The sequence below is a fragment of the Dermacentor silvarum genome, chromosome 4, assembly GCF_013339745.2.
Source record: "Dermacentor silvarum isolate Dsil-2018 chromosome 4, BIME_Dsil_1.4, whole genome shotgun sequence".
Lineage (NCBI taxonomy): Eukaryota > Metazoa > Arthropoda > Arachnida > Ixodida > Ixodidae > Dermacentor > Dermacentor silvarum.
The window spans coordinates 50,666,723-50,693,872 of NC_051157.2; the positions used below are offsets into that span (position 1 = coordinate 50,666,723).

General features: G+C 44.7%; 1 protein-coding gene across 1 annotated transcript in view; it reads right to left on the reverse strand.

Annotated features, from left to right (window-relative positions):
- LOC119448606 (PDZ domain-containing protein 8-like) overlaps nt 1-27,150 on the reverse strand; it is a 65,659-nt gene that overhangs the window by 37,985 nt on the left and 524 nt on the right. The window contains exons 2-10 of the mRNA XM_049666427.1: nt 25,285-25,394; nt 22,423-22,509; nt 19,201-19,283; nt 18,868-18,949; nt 16,935-16,995; nt 11,259-11,365; nt 9,129-9,278; nt 6,694-6,800; nt 3,780-3,965 (exon numbers count right to left, since the gene is read on the reverse strand). Of these exons, the coding sequence (XP_049522384.1) occupies nt 3,780-3,965; nt 6,694-6,800; nt 9,129-9,278; nt 11,259-11,365; nt 16,935-16,995; nt 18,868-18,949; nt 19,201-19,283; nt 22,423-22,509; nt 25,285-25,394 (973 nt within the window). The remainder of the gene's footprint in view (nt 1-3,779; nt 3,966-6,693; nt 6,801-9,128; nt 9,279-11,258; nt 11,366-16,934; nt 16,996-18,867; nt 18,950-19,200; nt 19,284-22,422; nt 22,510-25,284; nt 25,395-27,150) is intronic.

A 27,150-nucleotide genomic window follows, 5' to 3' on the forward strand; every position in this document is an offset into this window, starting at 1 on the left:
CCTTAATTTTATCCACCAATCAGATAACCTCTGTTTGGTTATTTCTACCCGCTTAAAGTCTATTTTGCCTTCACTGTCCCTAAACCCCAATGCTTTGAAAAAATCAGCCCCGTTGCCTTGCACTGTAGGGTTAAGCCCCTTACAGAAAAGTATGAGGTGTTCAGCCGTTTCCTCTTCTTCTCCACACGCACAGCACAACGGCGGTTCATGGGGCTTAGCGCCATCTGTGTGAGGAGGGAAAACTTCCGGCGAAAGAAAAATAATGTGACGTCATATCCGTTAAGAACAGAAATGACGTCATTTTGTTCTCAAAGACACGAAATTTGTTTTCGGAAGCCTGCCATTATAGCTGTATATTCAAATGCCCCGCCATTCGACTTGATGGGCGTTCCGAGCTTTCAGCGCGGAAAGCGATGCAGCAAAAGGTCAGCCGTACGGGTGTCAACATACTTCCTTTGGAGGCTGACGAATGCTTTGGACATAGAGTGCTCGTCCTTTCGTCGGACGCCAAGCCCGTCGGCCAGCGCTGGTTAAGAAACCATGAAACTACCCGCGTCACCAAATTCAGATTAACGTCGACAAGCAAAACAACACAACATGTGAGGGGTGTGTATTGTAACAGGTGAACTTTACGAGCGCGCCTTTCTGCACACTTCACGAGCTGCATTGCATTGCAAGTGATAACGCCCGCCGCTATCGATGGGCGCTCTTACAGTGGGCACTGAAAAAAGGTATTTATTGATAATGATCATGTAAAATAGCGTTGTCTATTCTTTTATCGCCATGAGTATATAAAATTGATTAGGAATTTTATTATCGTTGAATGAATCTGTGTATCGCTTTAATTAAAAACGCTTTTTTTTCTTTCCCAGTGTTCCCTCCAAACATAGTCGCGCTTCAATCGCTGCTCCCATAACCACCCTTGCTGATGTAGATGACAATACGTTCTGAACCGCTTTTCGCCCGAAGCTTCGCGACCTATGTGGATCGACCTTGGAACTTACATAACCTCTCCCGCTGAAACGACATTGTAATCTTCAATTGAAATAGACTTCACTTCAACAGACCTCACTCAAAAATTTTCATTTTCGAATTCCTTCCCCAATATCGCCCTACGCATCTACATATTCTCCCTTTTGGAAGTGCACGAGCCGTAATAGCCGCGGTGAAGCTTTAGTGGTACTCTCTTAGAAAAAAGTGGAAATATAACTTTAAGGCAGCAACTGCTTGTCATATATGTTACTACACTGTTAGTAAGTCGGGAAGGTTTGTAACAGTAACCCTTTGAGTTAGTAACCGCTAATACCGCTAATACCGCTAATACTAACTGCAGTTACTAATGGGAGGAATATAGTATATACCGGTTGTTTTGCAGCGAAGCTGTTTATGGCTAGGCTTCCGAGCATTTTTCGTGTGCGTGTGCAATAATGTGGGACGATCTCGGTGATAGTGCAGAACCGAGCGGAATGGCACATACCCCTGTGGACTCCAGTTATAGTGGGCTCCGGGACCTGTAACACGCCCTTGAACTACCCTTGTCACACCTGGGACCCAAAGAGGACCCAGGAACAAGGGTAACAACGTATCTACTGGTTAACAGGTCTACGGGTAGCTACGATCGACCCTTGCGCCAATACACTCCAATAATCATCAACTACGACCGGATCTTAGCCCAAAAGGCCGACCCGCGTCGGCCATGTCTACGTTCGCACCGCCCTCTCTTTGTCGGCGTTACAACCGTTTGCGTGCCTAGCTTCTTGCCGCTTTACCGGGGCTGCACGCAGCCTGCACGTAGCCTGCACGCAGCTTGCACGTCACCCACTCTGAACTCCCAAAGAAACGGGCTTAGATACAATACGTCCCAGGCGTAAGCGAGACGCTTGCACGCGTTCTGTGGTCATACGACGTGCAGGCTGCGCACGTTCCCTCCCGGAAACTGACACGAGCTCGTGCGTGTGAAAGACCTTTTGGAAAAGGACATGTTCACAGCTGTGGTGTACGTCATTCCGTGTGCGGACTGTCTATATGTCTATGTCGGAGAAACCGGCAACTTCAAGACAAGACTTCAATGGCACAGAAATGACGTACAAAAACGACACGTTGTGTCGAACGCCCTGGTCGAACACTGCGCATCTACGTCACATACGATTAACACGGAAAAATCTCGCGTGATCGCCCGGGAACAAAATCATTCTACGTGTCTATAAGTTCTTAATCATCCAAACCACGACGCACACTCTTAATCACAACGAAGGAAATCTGCCGTCCGTGTGTCAAACGCCTTAATCATGTCTTGCGCCGCACATAAAAAGGGCGCAAGCTCTGCCGCATGTTTCATTGTGAACAAGGCTCCCGTGGGGGAGCCGAAACGTAAATATATTTTAAAACCATTTTGGTCGGTTTCTCGATCTCTTCCCTTTAAGATGTTAATTTTCAACAGTATAGAGAAGGAGCGGGGGTAACTTTAAGAATCTAATGAATGAGAAAAATTGGGAGACTGGTATCGGCGGTAAACCACTACCATAGGTGCACAGGGTGCCACAAAGCAGTCTGAAATTTCGTCCCCGAGATACAACCGTGTATCGCGCACAATATTTTCTGATACCCTTTTCAAGTTAATGCCCGTCAAAAGAAAGCGGTATTACGCAGCCAGTATATCGAAGGGAACTACGTTTCTCTAAAGGCATCGCGCGTTTTTCAACCGGAGGTACGCGAATGTGTTTTTTTTTCGTTGAACTCGTTTGAACTCGAACGAACCGGTTCAGGATGCTCCATACCGGTTCGAACCGTTATTACTTTTACTCCGGAGCTGAACCTGAACCAAAAAAGTCACAGTCCTGCGCGGCACACGCAGCACAGTCACAGCGTAAGTTGGTTGAGCGGCGCAAGAGTAGCTCCAATTTCGGCACCACGCACAACGAGGTCTTCGTGGTGAAGTCTCTTCGCCTCGATTTTGACGAGAACGATCTGAACTGTCCTCCATGCGTCGACGGCGAGCTGCGGCTTGTAATGCTCTCTGCACAGCAGTCAGCTGAGCCCAATGATGCCTGGTTGTAGCCGCGCACGTAGCTCTACGATTCGCTTCTTGGGCAACGGTTCGTACCTTGCGAGGAGACGCCATAACGTGTACCGAAGAATTACCCAGAATACGTGGCGCACATCTAACATCGGGATAGGGTTGATTGCGCGCCTCGTCTGAATCGCATCTCGTCGCACGCGGCGGTTGCAGGCAACTTCACTAGATGGCGCCACCATACTGGCGGAGGCTAGTATACCTAGTATGTACCTAGTATAGTATACCTAGTATACCTAGTATAGTATGTATAGTATACCTGATTAAATAAAGCAGGCTAGGTGACTATTTGTCGCCGCCCCGTTTCAAAGGGGATGGCAATATATCATCATCATCATCATCGGCTCGGGTCGTCTGCGCCTGCGCACGTGCATACAGGGCGCGTTTAAAGGGAATCTCTCTGCTGCCTCATAGCAAGCGCTTGCGTGGCTCAGTGGTAAAGTATCTGACTCCCACGCAGCGGGCCTGGGTTCGATGCTGGTGGAGAGCGGGTAGTTTTTTTCGCATTTCCGGCGATAGCGGTTACGCGACGATGCCGGCGGCGGCATCATCGCGACCCGGAACTGCTATTGGAGTGAGGCCATAACAGTTTACGCTGTAAAAACGTGAACCCGAACCCGGACTGAATCCGAAAATATTTCGGTTCGATACCCTGCTCATAACCGTAAAAGAATCTATGCGGCCGTACACAGGAGCCGGAGCTTACCGTATTTCCTCGATGGCTGAGACGACGGGTCCCGCGGGCTCTTCCTCCCTGACTTCGCGTGCGCGCTCGAAGCTGAGCTGGGCGCCCTTGACCTTGTACTCGCCCTTGAACAGGAAGCGAAGCGTTATGTCGCCGTAGCAGTGACGCGGGTCGAAGCCTGACAGAGTGGCGTACTTGTGGAAGTCCCTGCGCAGCGTGCACAATGCCCGAAAAGTCTCACGTCTGCGGAGTTTCCATTAGACGAGGACCATTGTCCAGTGAATATTATCGCTGATGGGATGGCTAGCTTTGATTTAAAGGGCACTTAAGAAACACTAAATCAGTGTAGATTAATACCGAATTGAAAAAAAAACGCCATCTTCATTAATCTTACTTAAAAAGTTGATAATTCGAAGACAAAAGGAAAGGACATTGATCATTTTTTAAAATTTGCTGTTGCGTACGTCATTGTGACGTCACAGATTTTGAAGTACTTTTTTATCGTATTCGGGCCGTTGTGGCTCAGTAAGTGTTCTCGAAGCTTGTTAAATTTAGTATTTTGTTAAATTAGAAAACAATGCAGTTCACTTTTACCGATTAAAAGAAAGTTAACTAGGCCCGAATAAGAGACGCTGTGAAAATTCATGACGTCAGGTGAGCTGTTGCGGGAAGTTCAAGGTGGCGTCGCCACCGTTGTTTCGTTTTTGCGACTTTCCAACCATCCTCTAGGTAAGAATGGTGTCATAAGTATTGTAGAAAGGCAATTTACTAATACTTATAAAATAATTTCCATTTTTAGTGTCCTTTGACTCCTTTCATGTTGGGGAGCTTGCCCAATAATCCTTCTAAAAAATACTTGACGTCAACCACTGCTCTGGATAAAGGAGAGGCCTGAACTGAAATACGTGAAGCCTTTGTCAAAAGAAACAAAGTCACTAGGAACATGACCGTTGAGGAGTCCTGAGCGCGGCGTTTCGCATCATAAGTTTCCTGGTATTTTGACAAAGTAGCCACGGCGTTGCGCTGCTCACAGCTCAATCCCGGCACTGGTGGCCGCATATCGATGGGGACGAAACGAGAGAGAGAGAAAAAAAAAGATGTGCTCGTGCACGTTAAAGAACCCTAGGTGGTCAAAATTATTCCGGAGTCCCCCACTACGGCGCGCCTCCTAATCGGATAGTGGTTTTAACTCGTAAAACTTCAGAATAAATCTATAACAGCGAAGCTGTTAAAGCCAGCCGTAAATTGTGGTACGTAGCAAGAAACTACCAAGAAAGAAACTTTCCTGCGGAGGCGGGATTCGAACGCGCGTACCCCCGTCAGGAAAGGAAAAATTACACCATCTTCCCGTAGGGGAACCCTGAGTAGTATGCGAAGCAGCCATGGGGTCGAGTCAAGGTAGTTTTATCAGCTGTATAAACTTGGACATGCAGCAGCACCAGCAACGCGCAGAACTGTTGTCGACGCCGTCGGCGTTTTGCCCGCGTTCGCACCGAACGCGCGCAAAGTGGAACCGGAACCGGAACCGGAACCGGAACGCCATCTAGTGAACACTTCATAAAACTACAGGTGGCTACATACTACTACTACTACTACTACTACTACTACTACTACTACTACTACTACTACTACTACTACTACTACTACTACTACTACAGAGGAGGGAACAACCCACACCCTAAGGAGCTTCGCCCCTAAAAAATATCTATGGACTAGTAACCACTAGGCTATACAGCCCACGCCTGCAGATCATGCATTTATGCGAACCATATGATTGCGTTCGAGCATCGTCGTCTTCGTCCACAGCTGGCGCGTTGGTACGCTCGTGCTCTGCGAGGTGAAGAGGTTTTGCGCGCTATGAGAGCGAGAGAGAGAGAAAGAGAGACGCATTCATGGAGCGGGCCTCCTGGAACGCGGTGTCGGCATTGGAACGCGGTGTCGGTGTTGCAAGCTGCGCTATGCAACGCGCAGTGACGGCTGTAAGTCCGAGACGCGAGAAAAGAAATTCTCATCATCATGAGTAAATAATATGAAAAGTTCGCGCGCACTTCCGGAAATGCTGGGCTACGAACGCCAGCTTCGCTGTTTCAAGCGTTGCGCGGCCGAGTGCAAGGTTAAGCAGTTGTTTTAACAGCGCAGCTGTTTAAGCCAGCCGTTATTCCGTTAGTCATCCCCAAAAAAGGGGCCGATAATGGCGGTAGTGCAGCAAGGGTCCAAGCGCAATGGCACATACCCCTGTGAACTAGCGAAGCTGAGCCTGGATAAGTCTAGCTAAGCATGGTTGGGACTACTTAAGCTTAGTCAGTCATCGCTAACCAATCGATAGCCAATCATTAATTGATCGATAACCGATTAATAATCAATAAATTCCGGAAAATGCTGGGGATGACTTAGTAGTGCTTATCCTAGCCAAAAGACGTAGCCAATACCTTGCGATAGCCAATCAATACCTAATAATAATCGATCCATAATCAATAAATTCCGGAAAATGCTGGGGAGGACTTGGTAGTGCTCAGCCTAGCCCAAATACGCAGCCAATACCTCGCGATAGCCAATCGATAGCCAATCAATAGCTAATCAATAATCAATTAGCTATTGAGATAAAGGTAAGATTGTTTAAAATATTAGGTAAGATAAAGGTAATCGAGATAAAGGTAAGATTGTTTCATAACCTGACAAAAAAAATCGCGTAGCGCGCAGCATTAAGTTTGCTACAACACCTAATATAGTATGCTTTCAGCATAGTATATTGCATATAGTAAATTATTTTGAACTTTCAATACTTCTTGCTTTTAATAGCGATTGGGAGCGAGGCTAGCGTATGACATTTCTGCAGGATATCGGCTGTACACGGACGTGAGTTCAATTAGTGTCTCCAGTAATACTTGTCATATTAGAAACTAACAGAAAGACGCAAACGCTCGTGGTTGCTTACTTGGGAACCCGAGTGAAGTGGGGACACAAGAGCTTGACGACTTCACCGTGGTAGCCTTCGGTGGTCTTGAGGCATTCCTCCAGCACGTGGGACACGGGAATGGCGGTCTGTGTGCGATCATTATTGCAAGCATGATGGGTGGGAGGGGGGAGAAGAGAGGGTGTTACGTATCAGGGGCGGAAGAAGACTATCGTCTTTCGACGTCATTTGCAGCGAAGCAAGCAGATATGCGGCCATTTTCTTTTTTGACCGTCAGGGCCTTTCGGCATTACGCGGAGGGCGACGGCACGTCAGCCACACAACAGAAATGTACCTAAACATGGGACAAAACATCTTCCGTTTAATATCGCAGTGCAAGACATCAGAAAATAAACACCATTTTAATACAAATTTACCGCAACATTATTAGCGATAACAATGCATTAACACAATAATATTAGAAGTATAACGTTATACGTTATTGCGTACGCAATAATAATAGTAGCAACAATACAAATGTAGGTGTATCTTAAGTTATTCAAGTGCAGTGAGGTTAGTCATAGCATGTTTAAAATGACACTGATCGCGACACTCAAAATACTGCGCAGGAGCTGATTCCACTCATTGCAAGTCTTAGGATGAGATGAACTTGAACAGGCTGCAGTTTTGTAGTGGGGAATAAAGACATTACGTGTATATGATCGAGATGACGCTATATGAATAATGGTGGAGCTAGAAAACAGAGCGGCGACTTTGGTTTTGGCAGTATATTTTATAGAACAGAGTGAGGCGTGATATCTCGTGGCGATTAATAAGCGGCGGGATGTTAAGAGATGATTTCGTGGGCGTTACACTCGCTATATAGTTGTAGTTACGATGACTGAACCTACCTGAGTGATTTCGTAAAGCGTCAAGCTGGTTGACAAAAATGATATTACTAGGCTCCCATACGGACGAATCCTATTTCAAATGTGACTGAATATTGGTTGTGTGATGTAATTTTTTTTTATTGCACATGAGCAAGGTAAAGATTTATTACCTTTTGCAAGCTTTTGCGATGACTGAATGTACGTGTATAAATTCCACGTTAAGTCATAGGTGATGTGTATTCCTACATATCTATGTGATGATACTGCATAAAGAACCGTGTTACGAATTCAGTAGTGTGTCTTTGTCAGTGCATGACGGGATACGCGCATTGATTTACACTTGGACGTGTTTAATTCCATGTGCCATGCCTGATACCAGTTATAAAGACGTTATCAAGATCAGCTTGGAGGTAAAGGTATGTCGTTATCGTTTGTTATTTTCTGGTAAACGACACAATCATCCGCAAAAAGACATACCGTGTCGGCTCGTGTAAGGGCCGCACCCCCAACATGGCTGCCCCAAATTTCGAAAAAAAAAAAATTCAATGGAGAAGCAATCGCGTTCAGTGCCTGGATGCTGCGCACGCGCATTGGCAAATTTTCGCTCGCTGCGTACTTCCGCGTGCCGCTACTAGATGGCGAGAGTTGCGCGTTAACCTCTGATGCAATGGTACATCCGGGGATCCGGGGTGTGCACAAGGCAAGGCTGCGCCGGCACCATTTTCACGAAAAGGTTCGGTCCCGTGTAAGAGCCGCACCTCACCAAAATTGTGAGAAAAAAAAAAACGTGTGGCCCTTACACGAGTCTATATGGTACTTCGAAATAAATATTAATGGGAAAGTCAGTATAATATACTTCACAGTTTTCAACTGTCGCGCGTCCCACATGCTGCACTGTGCTAAGTTTATTGGAACTTTCGTACCCGCCGTGGTAGCTTAGTGGCTCTGGTGTTGCGCTGCTAAGCCCACGAATTCGCGCGATAAAATCCCGGCCATGGCGGCCGCATTTTGATGGCGGCAAAATTCAAAAACACTAAAGTGTACAGCACAACTACTACAGTTTGAATAAAGCTTCACTTCACTTCACCCGTGTACGTAGAATTTAGGTGCACGTTAAATAACCCCAGGTGGTCATCATTAATCCGGAGTACCCCACTATACGACGTGCCTCATGATCAGATCATGGTTTTGGCACGTAAAACCCCATAATTAAAAAAAAAAACACCGCATATCCACGAAGTGAATGATGATGAGTGGGCGAAGCACCGGGGGATCATTCGGGTTACCGTGAATATATATATATATATATATATATATATATATATACACTGTACATGTGTACAGTATACAGAGCGCTTATATAGCCCTTGTGCACCGCAGCGCCCCTAGCGGTCTCCATGCAAACCAGAGCTACCGACAACGGACGACGACGAGGGACAAGGCTCGGCCCTAAGGCGCTTCGCCCCTAAAAATCTGTCTCTACCTTTAATTGTCGCATTTTATGTGTTGGCGCACACTACTGTGAACGTCGCAAAGTGTTCTACCCTATTTTCAGTCAACGATGGGGAGAACAGCGGCCCACTCTGCCGTGCACTCACGTATCCAAGCATAGGTGTCTATGCGGGGCTTCTTGACACCCTGCAGGCTGATGATCTGGCCCTTGCTCCAGACGCCGACGTTGATGAAACGGTAGTGATTCTTGACTTCGAAAGTGAACGACTCCAAGAACACGGGTTCCTACGAGATAATTTTGCCGCGCGTGACTATTCTACACTGTGAAGACAGTTTATGAACGCGAGCTGCAGCAAGGAGACAAAAAAGAAAATTGTGACTCCACGCACATGTTGGGATCCATGTGAAGCGCGCAGCTTTCGTGTAGCGGTTAATTAAACGCCCCAAAACTGTTCATCTTCTGCACCGCGTGTCTTACAGCGTAGCGATTACGCACCGGCCCGGCAAGACCCCACCACTCGGGTCACGTGACCCACGCGACCGCGGCCGGATTACACTGTCTCAGGGGTAGGTCCGAATTTCATTACGCTTCACTGGTAGATATCCCGAGATATGCTTCTGGGAACACTTATCAGTTCTTGGGAACACTTATCAGTAGAGACCGGATTTTAGGCAAATGCCTTTTTTGTTCCTTGCGCTCCTATCGCCCCACTTGGATATATGAGCATGAATGAGAGGTTAAGAAGGGCTTTTATAGTATTTTATTAAGAAGGGCTTTTATAGTGTTTTTATTAGTGCCTATAAATGCCTATTTTGGCGTTTGTGCCTAAATGCCTATAAATGCCTATAAATGCCTATTTTCAATATTGGCGCCTATATGAGCACTATTTAGCCTCAAGTTTCGCTTTCGAGTGCAGTTAGAGTTTCATGTTACCGTAACGATTCATGTTACCGGGCAACATTGACAGTTCGGAACTCTATGGGGTTCAACCTAGTCCTTTATTTAGTTCAACCAACTCCCGGAAGACAACTACTCGCAGCACTGAAATGAGACGCGCCGGCCAGCATACGCCGACGCGCTGACATTGCGCGAGCGGTTGCCGAATGCGAAACCGCGGAGAGCCGTCAGGGGAAAGGAGAGTGAAGAGCGAAAGAAGAAAGAAAAATGTGATGTGCACGCGGCTTTTGTTTTGCTTGTAATTTACTTTTTAAGGTGTTCACCGCCGTCGGGCGTTTCTTCTCAGCGTACGAGATCATTCTCAGTGACAAGAGTCACAATTTTGAATCCGAAAATCTGGAGATGGTGGTAGTTGGCTAATGTTTGCACAATCTTCACAATGATTCTTCGACTACGTTCCGCGTGCTCTGCAAACATATTTCTTCAAACACGTGCACTTCAAATGGGCGGAAGTGTATTTGGCAGTGTTGGGACGTCTGGCCTGTACAATTCGGATAATGTCAGTGTATATGAGAAAATTGCGAAGAGTTGTATCTAACAGTCCTCATGTAAGAACATGCTAATTTCTTAATAAATAGTAGTCTCTCGCATTTGTTATTTGTCTGTTTTTGTTGTGTCTTAATTTAATTGCGTCAGGCAGACATAAAAGTATCGGTTTTTTTAATCAGTATTCCCAGCTTTCAAGTATTCTTTTTCATGCCTGTTTCACTATATGCGACGTTCGAGTACACTGGCCATTGAGCATGAATATGAGCAATGTGCTTATTGAATGAAGCCAATTGATCGTCATTAGTCCAGCAGTTTTATGGGACAATTGCACGGCTATGTTCAACTGTTGGCGCCTTTGTGTCATCATAGACAATAACATTTCTGTTTTTCCTATCGTAGATATAGGCTGCGCACGTCTTCGTTTGAAATTATTTGCATTTATGTAAAAATTTATTGTGCCTATATTTACGACGTTGGAGGCCTAAAAGGTTGTTTTGCCTGCCTATTTTTGGCGCCTAAAACGCGCTTTTTTAATGCCTAAAGATCCGGCCTCTACTTATCAGTTCTTCTGGGAAGTTATTGCTGTGAGCTGTGTGGGTACTGTGACGCTGCACCGCCTCAAGGATTGGCTGCACCGCCTCAAGGCACATCAAAATCCTTGCGAGGATATATATTAGGATCAGCCCACTAGGTCACCATCTTTGACTATTTGATTACACCGTCTCCGGAATCGATCCAGTTCACACGGCCGGCCAGCCGTCTTCGCAATGTGGGTGGAAAAGCCAAAGAAGGCTTCGCTTTGTAACAACAAGACGTACCCGGTTGGAGAGAACATAGGTGGTTCGTTTTATCGGGAAGCCCTTGTTCTTGGCTCTGATGAGAATCGCCGCGCTGTCGCCCTTTTTCTCCGGTCGGTCGGTGGCGTCTGCGTCATTGTCGCGGCAGGAAAAAAATCGGTTCGAGTAAACGGCTCGTATTCCATGACCAGCGTCGGCATCGTAACTACAAGGTTTTGGTTTAAGGTTGTTCCTTATCGTTTAAAAAAGCTACCAATCATCTACATTTACACTCGTAACGATTAAATTTCATAACTTTGCAAATTACGCATTTTTGCGCAGATACAAGGCATTGCACGTTTCGCGTGACAAGGCTGAGGAGCTCGCCAAAGAAAGCTTACGCTTTAAAATAACATAAAAAGAGAATACCCACAGATATACGTAGGGCTCCTTAGAAAATGCATGGGGAAGCTTATAGTATACAGGTGGGCCAACTGAAATTTGGGGATAGGTCAACTTAAATTTTGTCTGGGCCAACTTGAAATTTGTGGGTGGGCCAGCTTGAAATGTGGGGTGGGCATGCTTAAATTTGGGGGTTGGCCAATTTGAAATATGGGTGTGGGTGTTCTTGAGATTTTGGGGTGGCCCAATGTCGAATTGAACGCTGCTGAGCGTCCTTCGAGTTATGAACATCTCGCGGGCAAGCGAGCGCTTTGAAACGCTTGGCGCGTTTTCATTGGGCCTTACGGAGGCGCAGTCAGAAAGCAGGCGAGATCTTGTGTGGACAAGGACAACACAGGCTTGCGAGAGCGACAGCGAGGGTGACGTGCACCGCGGCTATGTAGCTCTGCCCACACGCAACACCTTCTGCGGCAGCAGGTGTTCCCATTCGACCGCTCTGCCCGTCGAGACGCGCTCGTGCCCGGCGTTCTGGTTCAATTGGTACAATTGTATTGAAGGGGTCGGATGCGGCGAGAAAAACTGACAATTGTCTAACATGCATAAGCTAGGAAAGGCAAGTAAGCACGACTAAGCAAAAACGAAGTCACAGCCGAGCCAAATAATGCTTATGCTTTAGTAGGCAATTCTCAGAATTTCTGTAGCTTTTTTTTTTTTTTTTTTGCCACTCCTTGCTCTGCGACTTCAGCTCGATATCGTACCGTAAATTTAAGTTTAGCCACCGCTGACGACTCTTTGCAAGAATTGATCGCTGTCGTCTGAACTTTGCCAATCAACGCAGCATTCTTGTTGTTGCAACTATTGCTCAGGGGCCGGCAGCTAGTTTCGGCACCATCTTGGCAGAAACACCCCTTTTTAATTTTTTTAATTCCCAAAATTTCAGTTCAAATCCGGTGAACAGATGACTTTTCGAAACCAAGTAAAGAGGTGGAGGGGCTTCCTGATATTGCGTCGTCCTTGGGGAATTCACGGCCTTCACGAATGCGCTGGACTCACTTGAACACAGTACTTTCATTTAATGCATCCTTAAATTTCCACAGACCTTTTGCAACATCTGATAAATTTTGGCACCATTCTTGCCCAGTTTCACAAAGTATTTGATATTGATCCTTTGTTTTATTTGTTCGCTGATCTTGCACAAAAAGTGCGCACATAAAATTCTGCCATGTCATACACAAGTCCGTCACGTACTGAACCAAAGGACAACCGGGTCCTTTCGAGGGGAGAGAGCGGCACCTCTACGCCCTCTCCCACATTTTGCTGACTCACTGCATGGAATTTCGGGACAGAGCATCTGCAAAAGATATACCCAATCCGGACGCCATCGCCAAAGACGATTGCTACTTTGAGTGTTCCCACTAGAGCCAAGGCCTCTCATCTCATGGCATGTTGTCTCAAGCAAACTTCGTCCACAGACTGCTTTTCTAAGTGATATTTTTCAATGTAACCTTTAGAATGTGTCGTAGCCTTGCCTATTAAGAAAACATACGAAAGAATTTTGTGAAAGGTAGTCTTTTATCTAAGTACACTCGGGAACTCTTTGTAAATCTATTCGAAAAGCTCGGATTTGTAGTTCAAATCATGGCCTTTCGCACTTACGACATACTGCGAATTGCTTGCTTGCTCGTCGTCTGATTGTTTGTTTGCTTGCTTGTTTGTTCGTTTCTTGGTTTCTTACCTTTTCTGTTCTTGCTGCCGAAGCTGTCATCAACCGCACTCACCGGTTCGAACCATTGTATTTTTGTTCCGGAGCTGAACCTGAACCTAACCGTAAAATATGCAGAAGCCTGAACCCTAACCAGAACCGAATCCGAAAACTTCGGTTCGACACCCTGTGTTTGAGTGAGGCTGATGTTTGTTTGTTTAATGTGTTAAAAAGATGGTTACGTTGCATTATGAAGTAAACGCAAACTGAGCCTCGAAAATTAAGTGTTTTTTTTTTCCCCTGCAGAAAGAGACGGAAATATGCGAGGAATGCGCCAAGTGCATGTAGTCAGTAAATTGCACATTCGGCATCGCGAATTACGCATTTGAAAATAAAACACAAATTCTGGCCTTAGTTTTCCTCCAGCTAAAAATGCGTTGTCTCTCTCTCTCTCTTTTGCATTGTTTAAATGCAGTAGCTAAAAAAAACATCCAACCTCGCTTCCTCGAAGGCATCGTGCAAGTTAGACATACACATGCGTTCGAGGAAGAGTGCGTTCGAGGAACCCAGTCTTCAACGAGGCATTTTTTATTAAGCGCGGGGAATACAACCTGGCTACACTTAATTGTGCTCGTACAAGCTATAAGCCCTCCGAAGTCACGGATTTTTGTGGACTGTTAATTAATCTGTTTCGTGACTATATATCTCTTTTCCGGAATCATGGTGCGAACTTCAGAGAAAAAATTGTTTTCGTATTATGAATACCACTGCCATCACCGGCCACTCTTTATAAGTACAATAGGTAATTGATTACGAATATTGCGTTGTCACAGATGATGCAATGCTTCGAGAAGTGAAGTGAAATGTTTGTTACTTGTTAGCAGTGCTGTACAAAGCGACATATATCCATCTCTTTGTCAGGTATTTAGCTGTGCCTCTCTTAAAACGTCATCGTTTGGAATTACTTTCTGCACCAAACATTGTTGTTCGTTAGCAAAGCAAGACACTTGCATTCAGTGTAACGTATGCACTATGTTTTTCTTTGTCGTCGCTACCCGGAACGAGCAAAAATTATTTTCATCCGAAGACAGCGTGACTGAAGAGGCTCCGCCGAACGCTGTTTCTTTATCTTTTCTGCATCCCAAACACGTCGGTAACATTGATCTGTCTTTCTTCTTGTGAGAGGGAGCTCGATTTTTGGTTAGTTACAACAATAGAAACAGACATACAATGAAACCAGAGATGTCATAGGGGAAATTAACGGTTATTTTTAACTGAAACAGAAATAACAAGGAAAATAGACGAAAAGCAGCCGAATAGCTAGTGGAGGAAGTGAGGGAGGGGCCATTTGAAGGATGGGTGAGCCGGTTGACTTATACGAGTGTGAATGCAGGACTGCACAGACAGCTTGGTACCACTAAAGTAATTCGAGGGGACAGCAGCAGCAGCTTCCCCAGCGCTTTGCAACATCAACGCGTACCCCACAGCGCCAATCTCGGAGGTATAGTGCGAGTCTCTTTGTACTTCGTCGAGGATTCGCTTGATGGCGCCATCAACACGGCACAGCTAAGGCACAGCTAGGGAGCCTACATGCAAGCTCATGCAAGCTCTGTGCTTGCATGTAGGCTCACAGCTAGAACCGTACGTAACGTGCAACTCCCAGAAGCGCTTGGGTTTAAAGTGAAAGGAAACATCAACAGATGAGCCGTAGAGATAAGCAAGAGACGATTAGAGTACTGGTGGAAAAAAAGCAGGGAAAAGATGGATACGACCTGATCTCTTAAAATCATAGGCAGCGGCACAAGGTAAATTTTTGAAAAAGAAAAAGAATAATGAGAGGTTTACAAAAATGCTAGATAAAGAACAGGTGTAGTATACCTGATTAAATCAAGCAAGCTAGGTTACTATTTGTCGCTGCCTTGTTTTAAAGGGGATGCCACTAAATCATCATCATCATCATCATCATCATCATCTAGGCACAGCGCACTTGCGCACTGCTTGAGGTTGTTCGAACGGGCCGCGGAAGTTTTTGAAGTAGAACGAACGGTGTTGAGTTGATTACCCTTTACGGGTGTTGATGTAGCTAAACTTTCGAATCGAATCGAATACGAATATACGACGAAAACGACCTTAGAATCTCGAATCAAATACGGAATATTTTTCTCATTTCGAAACGAAGTGGGATACAAAAGTTGCGTAGAGACTGTTAGGCAAAAAAAAAAAAGGCTTATTTACAACATTTCATACATTTAACGGTGTTTACAACTGAACTTCGAGTCAACCGAGCAAGGAAATGAAAGACGATTGTATCTGGCGCACCATGACATCGAGAGCTATGAAGCACAGGAGCATATCCTTAAGGGATGCAATCCTGGCGGGATTACCGAAATAATAAATTGCGTTGCCTAAATCTAAGAAGAAAAAAATTGGTATGTCGTGTAAAGGGCGAGGAATCCTTATTGAATCACTGGAAGTTATTCGGGAGAAGTTGGCTACTCCAGGCGTTTACTCTGCAACTAGCTTCTCGGCCGCAGCCAATCGCGGCTCCCTCGCATAATATTCATTAGGAACAGTCACCATTTGCAGCTGGCTTTGTCCATGTAGTCCTCAATAATCGTTATCCTTTTATACGTGAACAGAAACGAATATTAGACAACTTCGAATAGTGAATTCTCGAATGGAATACGAATGGAATACGAGTGGAATTGCGAGGGCTAGTTTATTCGTATTGAAAATTTCGAATATCCCCACATCCCTATGTTCGCACATCCCTAAATTAGAAAAGATTAATAATAATCTTTTATGAGCTGATGAATTTTGCATAGCTCTGTAGCGGTAACGGAGCCCTTATAAGTTGCTTCGTCCCGACGTAATACGCAAATCTTTCACATAACCGCATGCCGTAAGTATAAACGACCGGGCACTGCGTCGTGCGTGTCGAGCAGCAAGATTTTGATGCCGAAAAATGTACTAGTTCTGGAATTACTTCACTGAATATTAATTATCTTCCCCATACTATACATTTCGTAGCCTCGTCATTTTTCCGGTGGTGACAGCTAGCAATGTGAACAGACTTGAGACGGTGGCTTATCAAAAGTGACATTTTGAATAGAAGGAGAAAAAAGGAACCTTCTGTTTTGTATTGTTGACCAGAGCGTAGCGCACAAACCGCTCTGTTGCATGTGTGTTGTGTATGGCAAGCCACTACTGCTGATTGTAGAGTGGTAGAGCAGCATCGCCGAGTAATGCTAGTTTATACCCGGATTTCCCGGTTAAATTGGGCAAGGTATGTTGTAAAAAGCCGATTCTTGCGAAAATATTTGCTTTCACGTTTTTTGACGACGGCGTACAATACGCGAAGCTCGATGACGCGACCAATCCGTGCTCGTGTGAAAACAAAACTTCAGCTTTAATGCGAAGTGTTTTTCTGCTCCGTAAAAAATAGTCGCTACAAATCATCCCCAAAACCTTAAATATCGGTTCAAAAATAAATCAGAGTTGGAGAGTACGTTAAAGCCGTTGGCCTCATTATGTCATATTATAGGCGGGTGACGCACTTAAGCCTTTGGTCACCATCTTAAGAAAGTGCATATTTACCAGACGTGTGCACTTACTGAAGTCGGCAGTCTTGTTGCTGTTCTTCGTTTTGTCGTCCTGAGTGAATGTATTCTCTTCCTGCGCAGACCAGCACCGATAACACTCGCATTATCACGGAGTTAAGTTTTAGTGGCGATTAATACCATATTTATCAATAATTTTGACCGTTGTCAGTGCCAAAAGTTTTAAAGCCTCTCACGTGATTTGCCTGGCACGGTTTTGGGGCTCCAGCCACACGCCTGATCATTAGAAGCACAGGAAAGTACGAAACGCCAACCCTCTCAAATTCAACGCAGGTAACTTTACACCAACGAAGTTGCTACAATTAAAGACCCTACCATGCGCCAAAACTACGGGCTTCATCGCGTAAACTCGATTGACTATAAAGTTGTGTCCCTTAAACATCATTCGGAAGCCTTTCTTGTTCAATATTGACGCCCTGGCCTCTGTGCTACAAGAAGTATATTCTTTAGAAGTCCTGGCATTATTAAGTATCCCTGTCCATACACAACGTAGTAGCTGAAGAACATCCTCGTAAGTTTCATGGTCAGGTAACATGTGCTGGCACTCTTGAGTACCTTGGAGGCCGCGGTTATGGTTTTGGTGAAGCGTCACACTTTGCATCACAAGTTTGCGAGCCGTTGCCTTGTTAAGCCTGCATCACACCAAATACTGCAGGCAGGAAAGCGCACCTTTCAATTTCAAAAGTGTCTTCGCAGTTATCAAACGTGACAGCTAAAATCAACGTTATCCACGAGATGCCCTCTTACTATATTCAGGGGAGGGAAGAACTGTTCGTTTTGCCGTCTTCGCATATGGGAACGGACACAAGGATGTCTTGTAGCTTACGTATGGACACATAAGGATCTCTTGAAGTTTCCGTAAGGATGCTTGTTAAAAATGGCTGACAAGGCTGTGTATACCATGCGCGCAGTGACTTTCAAACCCTTGACGAAGCCCGTACGTGTAGCGCCGTGCACAAATAGGAACACATCATAGTATTTAGTTCGACATAACCTTACGAAGATATCTATTAATGAATGAGTAATCTGCGAGTCTTCACTCCAAGATTTGAGCTGCTTTGAGAGGTTGTATACTAGCGCTATCAAACTTGCCGTAAAAATGCACTGTTGTTCCACTTACTTTTTTTTTTTTAACAAAATGCTCTTTTATGCATTGAAGCAGAAAACTAACTGGAACGCCCAGGTTTTTCGCTCCACACTTTGAGAAATAGTATCTCGAAACTGGTGTCATCATGGAAATTCAATTCAAGTGGACACGACTTGCAAGCTCACCGGCTACAATTCGTAGATTGCAATATGTGTCGTAAAGTAATCAATTAAGAAATAATTAGTGAACGTTTGTTAATTTGTTGAGTATGTGTTTCAATTTCTCATGGTAGTAATGTTCATCTCTTCGAATAATCCAGCTCAAGGGCAAGAATTTTGCTATCTGCCACAGGTGATTGTTTAAAAATTCCATAAAACTTAAAAATGAGCACCCTGTACAGTGTCGCTCCGCAGCGCAGTGTTTCCTTCAGGCCTTATATAAAATTATATTTCAGCCTCCGCGGGGGCCCCGTGGCTGTGGCGTTCTGCTGGTGAGCACTAGGTCGCGAGTTCGACTCCCGGCGTGAAAAAATGCGAAAACGCACGTGTATTAGATTGAAGTGCGCGTTAGAGAACCCCCACGCGTGGCCCAAACTAATCTGGGATTAATCCGGGAGTTTCGGGATGTTTTTAAGTCCCCCAATTAAAACTGTGTTTCATTGGTGTATACATGTACAGCGACCCATTATGCCACGACGAAAAAAAAAAAAATCCAGACCGAGCAGAAATTTTCGCGCATCTGAATTTCAATAGCGTCCGCCATTTTCTGCGTTACGCAGAGCAAGCGCTGATTAGATTGCAAGCACGGCGTGAGTCGCGGTAACAGGTAATTGGAACGCACATTTTCCGGCGGCGGTGAGGTGCTGAGTGCCTTTTTCTTGTCCCACTTGAAATCGTTTTTTCTCTCGACGTTGATGATGACCCTGCAATGAGCGCTCAGTTAATCGGTGTTCGCGGAGGCGAATGTTATGTTATGCGCGCACGTGCCCTAACACACAAGTAAGCACTAAAGACAACCGCGTGTTTACACAGCGCGTGGGCTTTGTTAAGTATTGCCCCTCACGGAGTAGAAGGGAACGAGATAATTGAACGCATGTTGGCATCTTGCCAGTTTTCCACTGCGTCTAAGCAGCAGGCAACAACGACCATACAACGACGCCTAATAGGCACTTACTGCTCTCCGGCTTTGGACAGGACCTTGGCTGCTTGCTTGAAGTCGACTATTCGAACTCCTTCAATGGTAACAATCAAGTCGCCCTAAAGACAGTAATAAGAAAGCAGTCAGTCTGTTCGCACAAAATTTATGTTTTCAAGATACTAAAACAAAGACACTAATGCCGCAGACCAATTGGACGCTCTCGGATGCGCACAAGCATATACATCGCAAACGATAGCTGTCGCTTGCAAAACGAATGGAATCACATTAGCAGGCTTCTCCGCACAATAATTATGTCTGCGGAGAAGCTAGCTTCGGCGGACTTACAGAGCCGTCTACCCTAGGGGAAACACCTCACTAATATTCAAGCTTCAATCGCAGCGTAAATCTTGAAGGAAGAGCTGTTGATTCAGTATTGTTTTATTGCGCAATACGACAATGACGAATCTCCACAATCAACTCGTCCGACTGCATGCTAAGCCCGCGTCAATAGATATGTACGGTAGGCGTTATAGCACACGTTTCTTTCACGCAGACTGTATAAGAAATGTCGATGTTTGTTGTTATGACAAACCGAACACCAATCAGGTGCTTTCTCTAAGCGTGGACGGCCTTGCACTTACGTCTAATGGGGGCTCACACATACACTCTATAATGGCTGTAATAGGTGGATGCGGCTTCAGTAACGCCGCTGTGTTGCACAGACACAGCAACACCTTGGTCAGATTTTCATGCTATTAATTAATATTAAACATGCCGCCACTATCATTGAACACAAGTTAGAATTGCTCATAGGGCTTCAAATTATTATTTTTACTTCAAGCTTTTTGTTTTTCCACTTTCGGTTTCCGGAATGCAGGTGCGCTCATGAGGTCAGTGACGCGAAAGATCCTGTGTAAAAGGTGACAGGTGTGAAGTTGATTTCGTAGCTGACTCAACAAAAGCACAGCAGAAAAAGAATATTACTCTATATTTTAAGCTGCTTTTAAGCCATCAGTTTGCGAATGTTAGTACCTGGTATGCATCACCATAGGACATTGCGCACATAAAATCAAATAAATAAATCACTCATCTCCAAAGGAGAAAGGACGATTCCGGAGAAAGATGCTTAGGAACAGTTTGACAAAGCCCGATCCCCATATGTACAGTTCGACGGCATTGAACAACTACATTGCAGGAGCGAAAAAAAAAATTAAAGCCAGACATGTCGACAGCAAGTGCTGTGCTCGCACATATGCCATAAATAAAAGACGTACTGCATATCGTACATAGAACCCTAAAGTGCTCTTGGTAAAAAGAGAGAGAGAAAAAAGAGAAGAGAACATAATCGAGCAAGAAATGCAACATGCAACAGGTACAAAGCACGCGTATATAAATCTGCGGTTACAGAAGCGGAATAAACACCTAAAAAGAAGAAGAAAAAAAATTTCGCAGTTTCGCCCGAAAGGCGAAGCATCAATTGCGATAGCAAATTAGTAGAGAGCTATTCGGAGTAGGGATAGTAGTTTTATCGGCTGCATAAATTTGGACACATTCGCTTACTAACTGAATTAACAAGCGTGGTGTCAGCGCGCACAAGCAAACATGAATAGATCACACTCAATGACCGCAGACAACCACTGTCAAAACGCTGGCAGCAAGCGCAGCCGCCGCAGCGAGGGAAGATTCGTGCGGTCCATCGCTTCAACGGAAACTGAGCGGCGAATGCACAGCGCATACAAAGGTCAGCCGTGTGGAGGTCGCTTTTAAGAGACAGTGCGGGCGACCGCCGCAGCCGGGCAAAGTACAAGCGAGTTGTTGGCAGAGTAGAAGCTGCCCCCCCCCCCCCTCCCTCCCGCGCTGCCTTATCCTTTCGCCGCTTTTATCCTTTCGCGTGGGAGATTGAGTGACCCCTTGCGCCCGCTTGCAAGATACTCATTTGGTGCCGCAGCACAGCGTCGCCCCGCCTCCCTCCCCGCCTCCCTCCCTTCCATACCCCAACGGCCTTTCGCGCGACGGAAGTCGCGTTTGCTTTCCGCCGTGCGTTCGCTCTCCGTGATAGCGCGCATACGGCGCGCGGCGACGATTTTATCGCACTTGGACTTTATACGTAAGCTCACGGCGACGCCGACGGCAGAAATCCGCTTGAAGTGTCCATATAATAGATATCGCAATATAGAATAGCAATAACTCATTCTCAGATTACAATACGTGTAAAAAAGTAGAAGCGTATTCACACCGCTGTCCTTTGTAATAACAGATAACACAGTCAAAACGGCTTGAGGGCCAGCCCCACGTGAACTGTGTGACAGAAACATGTTGGACAGAAAAAAAGGCAACATATCAAAAGTATTTCATTGCCAAGATGTGGGCAATTATGAGTAATCTGATCGGGCAGATAAACTGTACAGCACTGTGATTCTACACCTATATCTTCAGCCTTGACCAGCCCGTTGGTTGCAGTGGGCTCGATAGTTTCGTACAAGCGAACAACACGTTCCAGACATTTCAGGGTTTTTGCGTGGGCGAATTACGTGCTTTGTATCATTGGAGTGGGTGGCTAGGTGAGAAATCTCGCATGAGAAAAAGAAGCCCAGTATAAAATTCAATATCTAGCTAGTACAAACGTCTGTGCTGTTTGTCGAGCTAAGCTCACACTAAAGTTGAGTGGTCTTAATATATAACGTGCCGTAACTGCGTTTAAGTTCGGTTTTTTCAGAAAATGCTGGGGCCGTATTGCCAAAAATTTCTTGTTCGTAAATGCTGTTTGGCTATTGGCCAGCCGCTTTCGCTAATAATATGACCAACATTTGGATTAGCTCTTACGAACAGTACTTTTAACACACGACCATTTTTGGGAACACAGGCCCGGGCCTGTGGCCGAGTTTTCGAACCTTTTCTTTCGTAAGTGCTTCTTGCCATTGGTCAGTCGCCTTCACTCCGTAACAATATTTCCAGCTTTGGGATTGGATGAAGTTTTTTTTTGCGAAGAATCCTAGCGTAAGAGAAAATTCACGCCAATCCCGAAGCTGGACACATCATCAGCGAAGGTGACCGACACATGGAACAGAGCACTTGCGAGAGAAAAAAGAAAAAAAAAAAAGAAAATAAACCCTTTTGTGAATTCGGCCCCTGGTTCGGAAAGGTGCCTTTGTGCGGTCTTTGAAGTAGTGAGCTCTCATTTGCCGTCACTGCAATCGCAAAGAGAGGTTGACGTTAAAGACTCCGTGAGATATTCGAGTGGTTACTTAATATGCTTACCACCAGCAGTCCACCGGCGGCGAGTGGCGAGTTACGAGCGAGGCTTTCGACATAGACGACTTCGCGGCGTCTCCCTTCCACCGTTTTCTGATATGCACAACGAAAAGAACAAATCAAAATGATAGGAGATGCGGAGTTCAATTGAGCATAACCTGAGAATTATGCAGAGATTATAGACTGACAAAGTATACAAGGCGTTATTCCTGTGATATGCAATATGTATTTTCTTTTATATCCACGAATGCTACACGAGTTCATATCTACACTGAAAGCGTAGCGCACGGGAACTGCAAGGATAAGGGCCATGAAGACCGAGATGGCTGATTCAGTGATAAGTAAATAGGTAATAAAGTATTTTACTTTGACACTTATAACATCATTATAACATCACACAGAACACAGTACGTAGATATCGGCACTGCGAAATCTTCCATGCAGCCTGTTAGAAAAGGAGTCCCCCAAGGGAGCGTATTAGGACCATTGTTGTTCTGCATATACGTAAATGACATTGTACACATCACAGATAATGCACAGTTTGTCGCGTACGCCGATGATACTACAGTATTTATTTCAGGAACAGCAGAAGGTAAATTAGAGAAAACAACCAATGAGGTTCTCGAAAGCTTAAAGTCTTGGGCAGACATGAATCGCCTAATAATAAACTCCGGAAAAACAAAGGCGATATTATACCGACCTAAAGGAAAAAAATTAGCACAGCCAATTAACATTCGCCTAGGCAGCGACGTTATAAATTTTGTAAGCTCCTTAAAAATTCTTGGAGTCATCTTTTCTGAAAAGTTAACTTGGAATGAGCATACTGAGCACATTCAATCTAATGTTTCCAGTGCTGTCGGCGTTATATCAAGGCTGAGGCACATACTTCCTGTCAAAGTTAAAATTATGCTGTATAATTCACTTGTCTCCTCACTTCTAGAGTATTGTTGTATTGTATGGTGCATAACTGGCGTTACAAACCTAAAAAAGCTACATATGCTTCAGAAGAGAGCTGTCCGGTGTATAGCAAATGTCCCTTACCTCTACCCTACATCTAAACTTTTTCTCTTAAATATGATATTTTACCAGTGTTTTGTTTATTTGACTACAGAATAATGATGATATACAAATGCTTCCTCCGTTATAACGAAAACTATTCTCTCTCGTTAGCGAAATTGAAAGAAAATCCGTGTACGAGGAATACTAGGTTTAAATATCCATGGGCTGTGCCCACCCCCAGAGTATACGGTTATACACAATCATTGCGTTACACGGTGCCTGTACTAATAAATAAACTATTCAAGGAGGATTTTGATCCTCTGTGCGCCTCTACTACAGCCATTAAGTGTTTTTGTCGGGACAAACTGTCCTAGAATAGCTGTGTTTTCTTACGGCATTATTTGAATGAAGGTTTTTTTTTTCTATTTGTCTATGCAATGTAAAACCATGTTCTTGTATGCATATTGCCTGTGATCAGTGTCCAAAGCATGTATCTATGAACGATGTTCGTTCTCTGCGACAGCTGTACTGCCATGTAATAGGGAGTCGGGACCTCTGTCAAGTCGCTGCTGCGACATTTAGTCCCGTCCCCTCCTTTTTGACGAAGGAAAATAAAATGGAATGGAATGGAATCATTGCGTACGTTTGCATCACAGAGTTGAAGACGATTAGTTACATCGGTGACGCTCCTTGGCTGATAGTTACTTATTGGTTAGCCGCTTAAAACCATGTAAATGCGTGTTCATCAAATATAACAAGAATTCCGCTAAGCCTTTGAATACTTAACGAGTCAAGCTGAGCGTTGATTTTTCCCGCTGCATATTTAAAAGACCGTGCTTATTAGGTGAAGACTAGCTACTGCTGTTCTCGTGTAATGACACACTGCGATATAAAAGTATTTTAACAAAAATGGTTAATTGCAAGGTTAATAAATTCTAGGTTATTATTCCTCCTATGTGAAATCCTTCCGTCTATTCTGCACCTCGCCGAACCGTGAGAGAGGCAAATATATGGCCTGTTAGCGGTCATAAAGCATCTTTATAATCCTTAGGAAGTGTCCCATGAAGCTCTATACAGTGCATTTACTTTCGGATAATATTTGCCCTGTAAAAAAAGGTAGGAACCATCCTTATGCTATGAGAATTTGCTAGATTCAGATAATTATACTAAAGATATATAGGCATGCAATGCTTTTGAATTCACTGCAGTTTCCAGCTTTTTCTTCTTTTTTTCGAATAATTGGTGCCACTACGAACTCTGTCCCTACTTATAGTAGAATAGACAGCTTGTTTGAGCATCTAAGGCATGGCTGCGAGGGCAGACAAACCCTAGCAGCGCCAACGCCAGTTGTGACTGAGGCCCACAGTGTGCTACCTTCCTATACTACTAAGTCTTGCATTTGTTCTTGGTTAAATAGGTTGTCTGAAAATTCGAAACAAATTAACCATCAGCAGGAAGTAATTTAGGCTTAGCTAAGCTCAACCTCTAAGCCCTATCCGTGTCCAATGTATAAGCGTTTTCTTAACGCGAAAAAGACGCGCCCTGCATTGGAAGCTCATTAGGCTTAGGACATAGGCCTAGTGGTTGGTCTCTGTGGCGCATGGTAGCACGCTGGTACATGTAGCACGGCTAAATGCTACGTGCCAGCCTGCCCAACGGCTCTTAACGCACACATACGCTAAGTATTCTACTTAAGGCTCGAGCAGTGTATCATACCATCGATGTCGGTATTAGGGTTGCATTCATGACAACGAGAAAAACTACAGAGAAACAGCAGCCATATAATGTCTACCAGGTTATATATTTCTGTTTAGTGTTGATTGAAATATCGCTAGTCGCGTGCAGTAAACATGTTTTAAGGGTCCATACGTTCCTGAATTCCACTCCAATGGCTACGCCGACTGGCTTGAACAGTTCGAGGCTGATGTTCTGCCACGGCGTCCCCAGCACTTCGTCCATGTCGATCCACTCTAGCTCGTCTGTGGCGAAGCAAGATAAATTGCTCACTTTGTGAAACGGCCCATATTCGCAAAGTGCTTTGTACGCTAAAGTGGGTCGTAAGAACAGGCGCCAGTCAATGGTGATAGCGAACATATTATTTGCAAACACAGCCGGCCAATGACAAGGTGTTTTACGAAGAAAAGCCTTTGTAAATTTGGCCCAAGATTCTTTTTTTAACTTAGAAGGTACAGAAGGTACCGAATTCCGTGGCGCTAAGATGAAATAACTGAAAAAATTCGACTTGATTCCTGATGATCGGGACGAATCAGAAAGGCAGCAGCTGTATAGAACCGATGGAGAAAGAACAGAAAGGAGAAATCTTAGGAACAAAAACATATGAGCCAATAAGGGCGATGTGGAAGAAAATTCAAGAATATTGCCATGACAAAAAGGGCTGAGAATATGTACAAAATATAGGTCAATCAAAATGAATAAATATGACAAAAAATCTAGTTCACTCGAGGAAGTAGAGGATAACATTAGAAAGTTGTGCAATTAAGAGGGAGTACATTCATTAAGAGTGACTTTTCTTTTTGGTGTCACAAGCATTCAGCAAGCTAGGAAATTTAGCATGTTTATTCTCGTGAAAGCAAATAGAACAAAGACAAGTCTAATCTCATCTTTAACAAAAGCAAGAAGTGCAGCATCTCAGAAAGGTGGAATGAGGAATAAATATCCGAATATGGAAACTTTCAAAGCGTTCTAAAAATGTCTAAATAATCATTGATGCTTTTCGTCGTACTTAGCATTCATGGGGTGTTTAGCGAATTGTAGGGAGCTAATGACACTTCAAGCAGCCAAATTCACAATCATGACGGTTCGAAGAATGACAGCATATTATTTGGAGAATATTAAATGGGGCTGCCACTGAGCTGTAAATATGTGGTACAGAGATGTAGTCACAGCTTTCTTCAACTTGTGGACACTTACGAAACTTCGGAAAGAACCAGCACCTGTATTCAACAACACTTCGTTTCGGCTAGCATTGTTCGTAAGAGAAATTTCAGCCACTCCTGATATTGGACATATTACCGAAGGCGGCAGGCCAATGTCAAATACCACCTGTACAGGAACGAATAGCTTTGTGATTATGGCCGCAGGAATCGGTGTTACAAAGTGTGTGCTAAAATTCTGGACAGCATTGGGGGCCAGTCTACGTAGACAGCTAAGGAGACAGCCGAGTCAGCATCGAGGCCAAGTTACGGAACGTGTTTCGAGCCGTCTGGAAGACGCTTCCGCGACGTGACGCCACCTCGCAGTGACAAAAAGAAGATTAGAAAAGCACACATCATATCTGTATTTTAAGTCTTTACGCCTGCGAACCTCTGAAAAACACGACGTGACTTACACTAAGGGCATATGAAAGCTGGTATTCCTTTTCTTGTGCGCAGACGGCCCTCCCGTCGAGTTCCCAAGCGTCCTGCTCAGCCGCCATCTTGTTTAGACAGGAAAGTAGCCTGCATCGTTTTTGACTTCGATGCTGTCTTCGCAAAGCTGTCTACTTTGACGTCTTCGTGAGAAATGGAACCAGACTTCAGATGGCCGCTGTCCCCTTAGCCGTCTACTTTGCCGTCTACGGCGAGTATTGGAACACAGCCGAAGTCCACATAACTTATTTCATTCAGTGTTGCTGGCACTCGCGTTAGTTTAAGCTTTTATTTTTATCAATTTCAACTATATTTTTCAAGTACTTTTTAAATTACAGTCAGAATCAATGGAACAGAACAAGTTTAA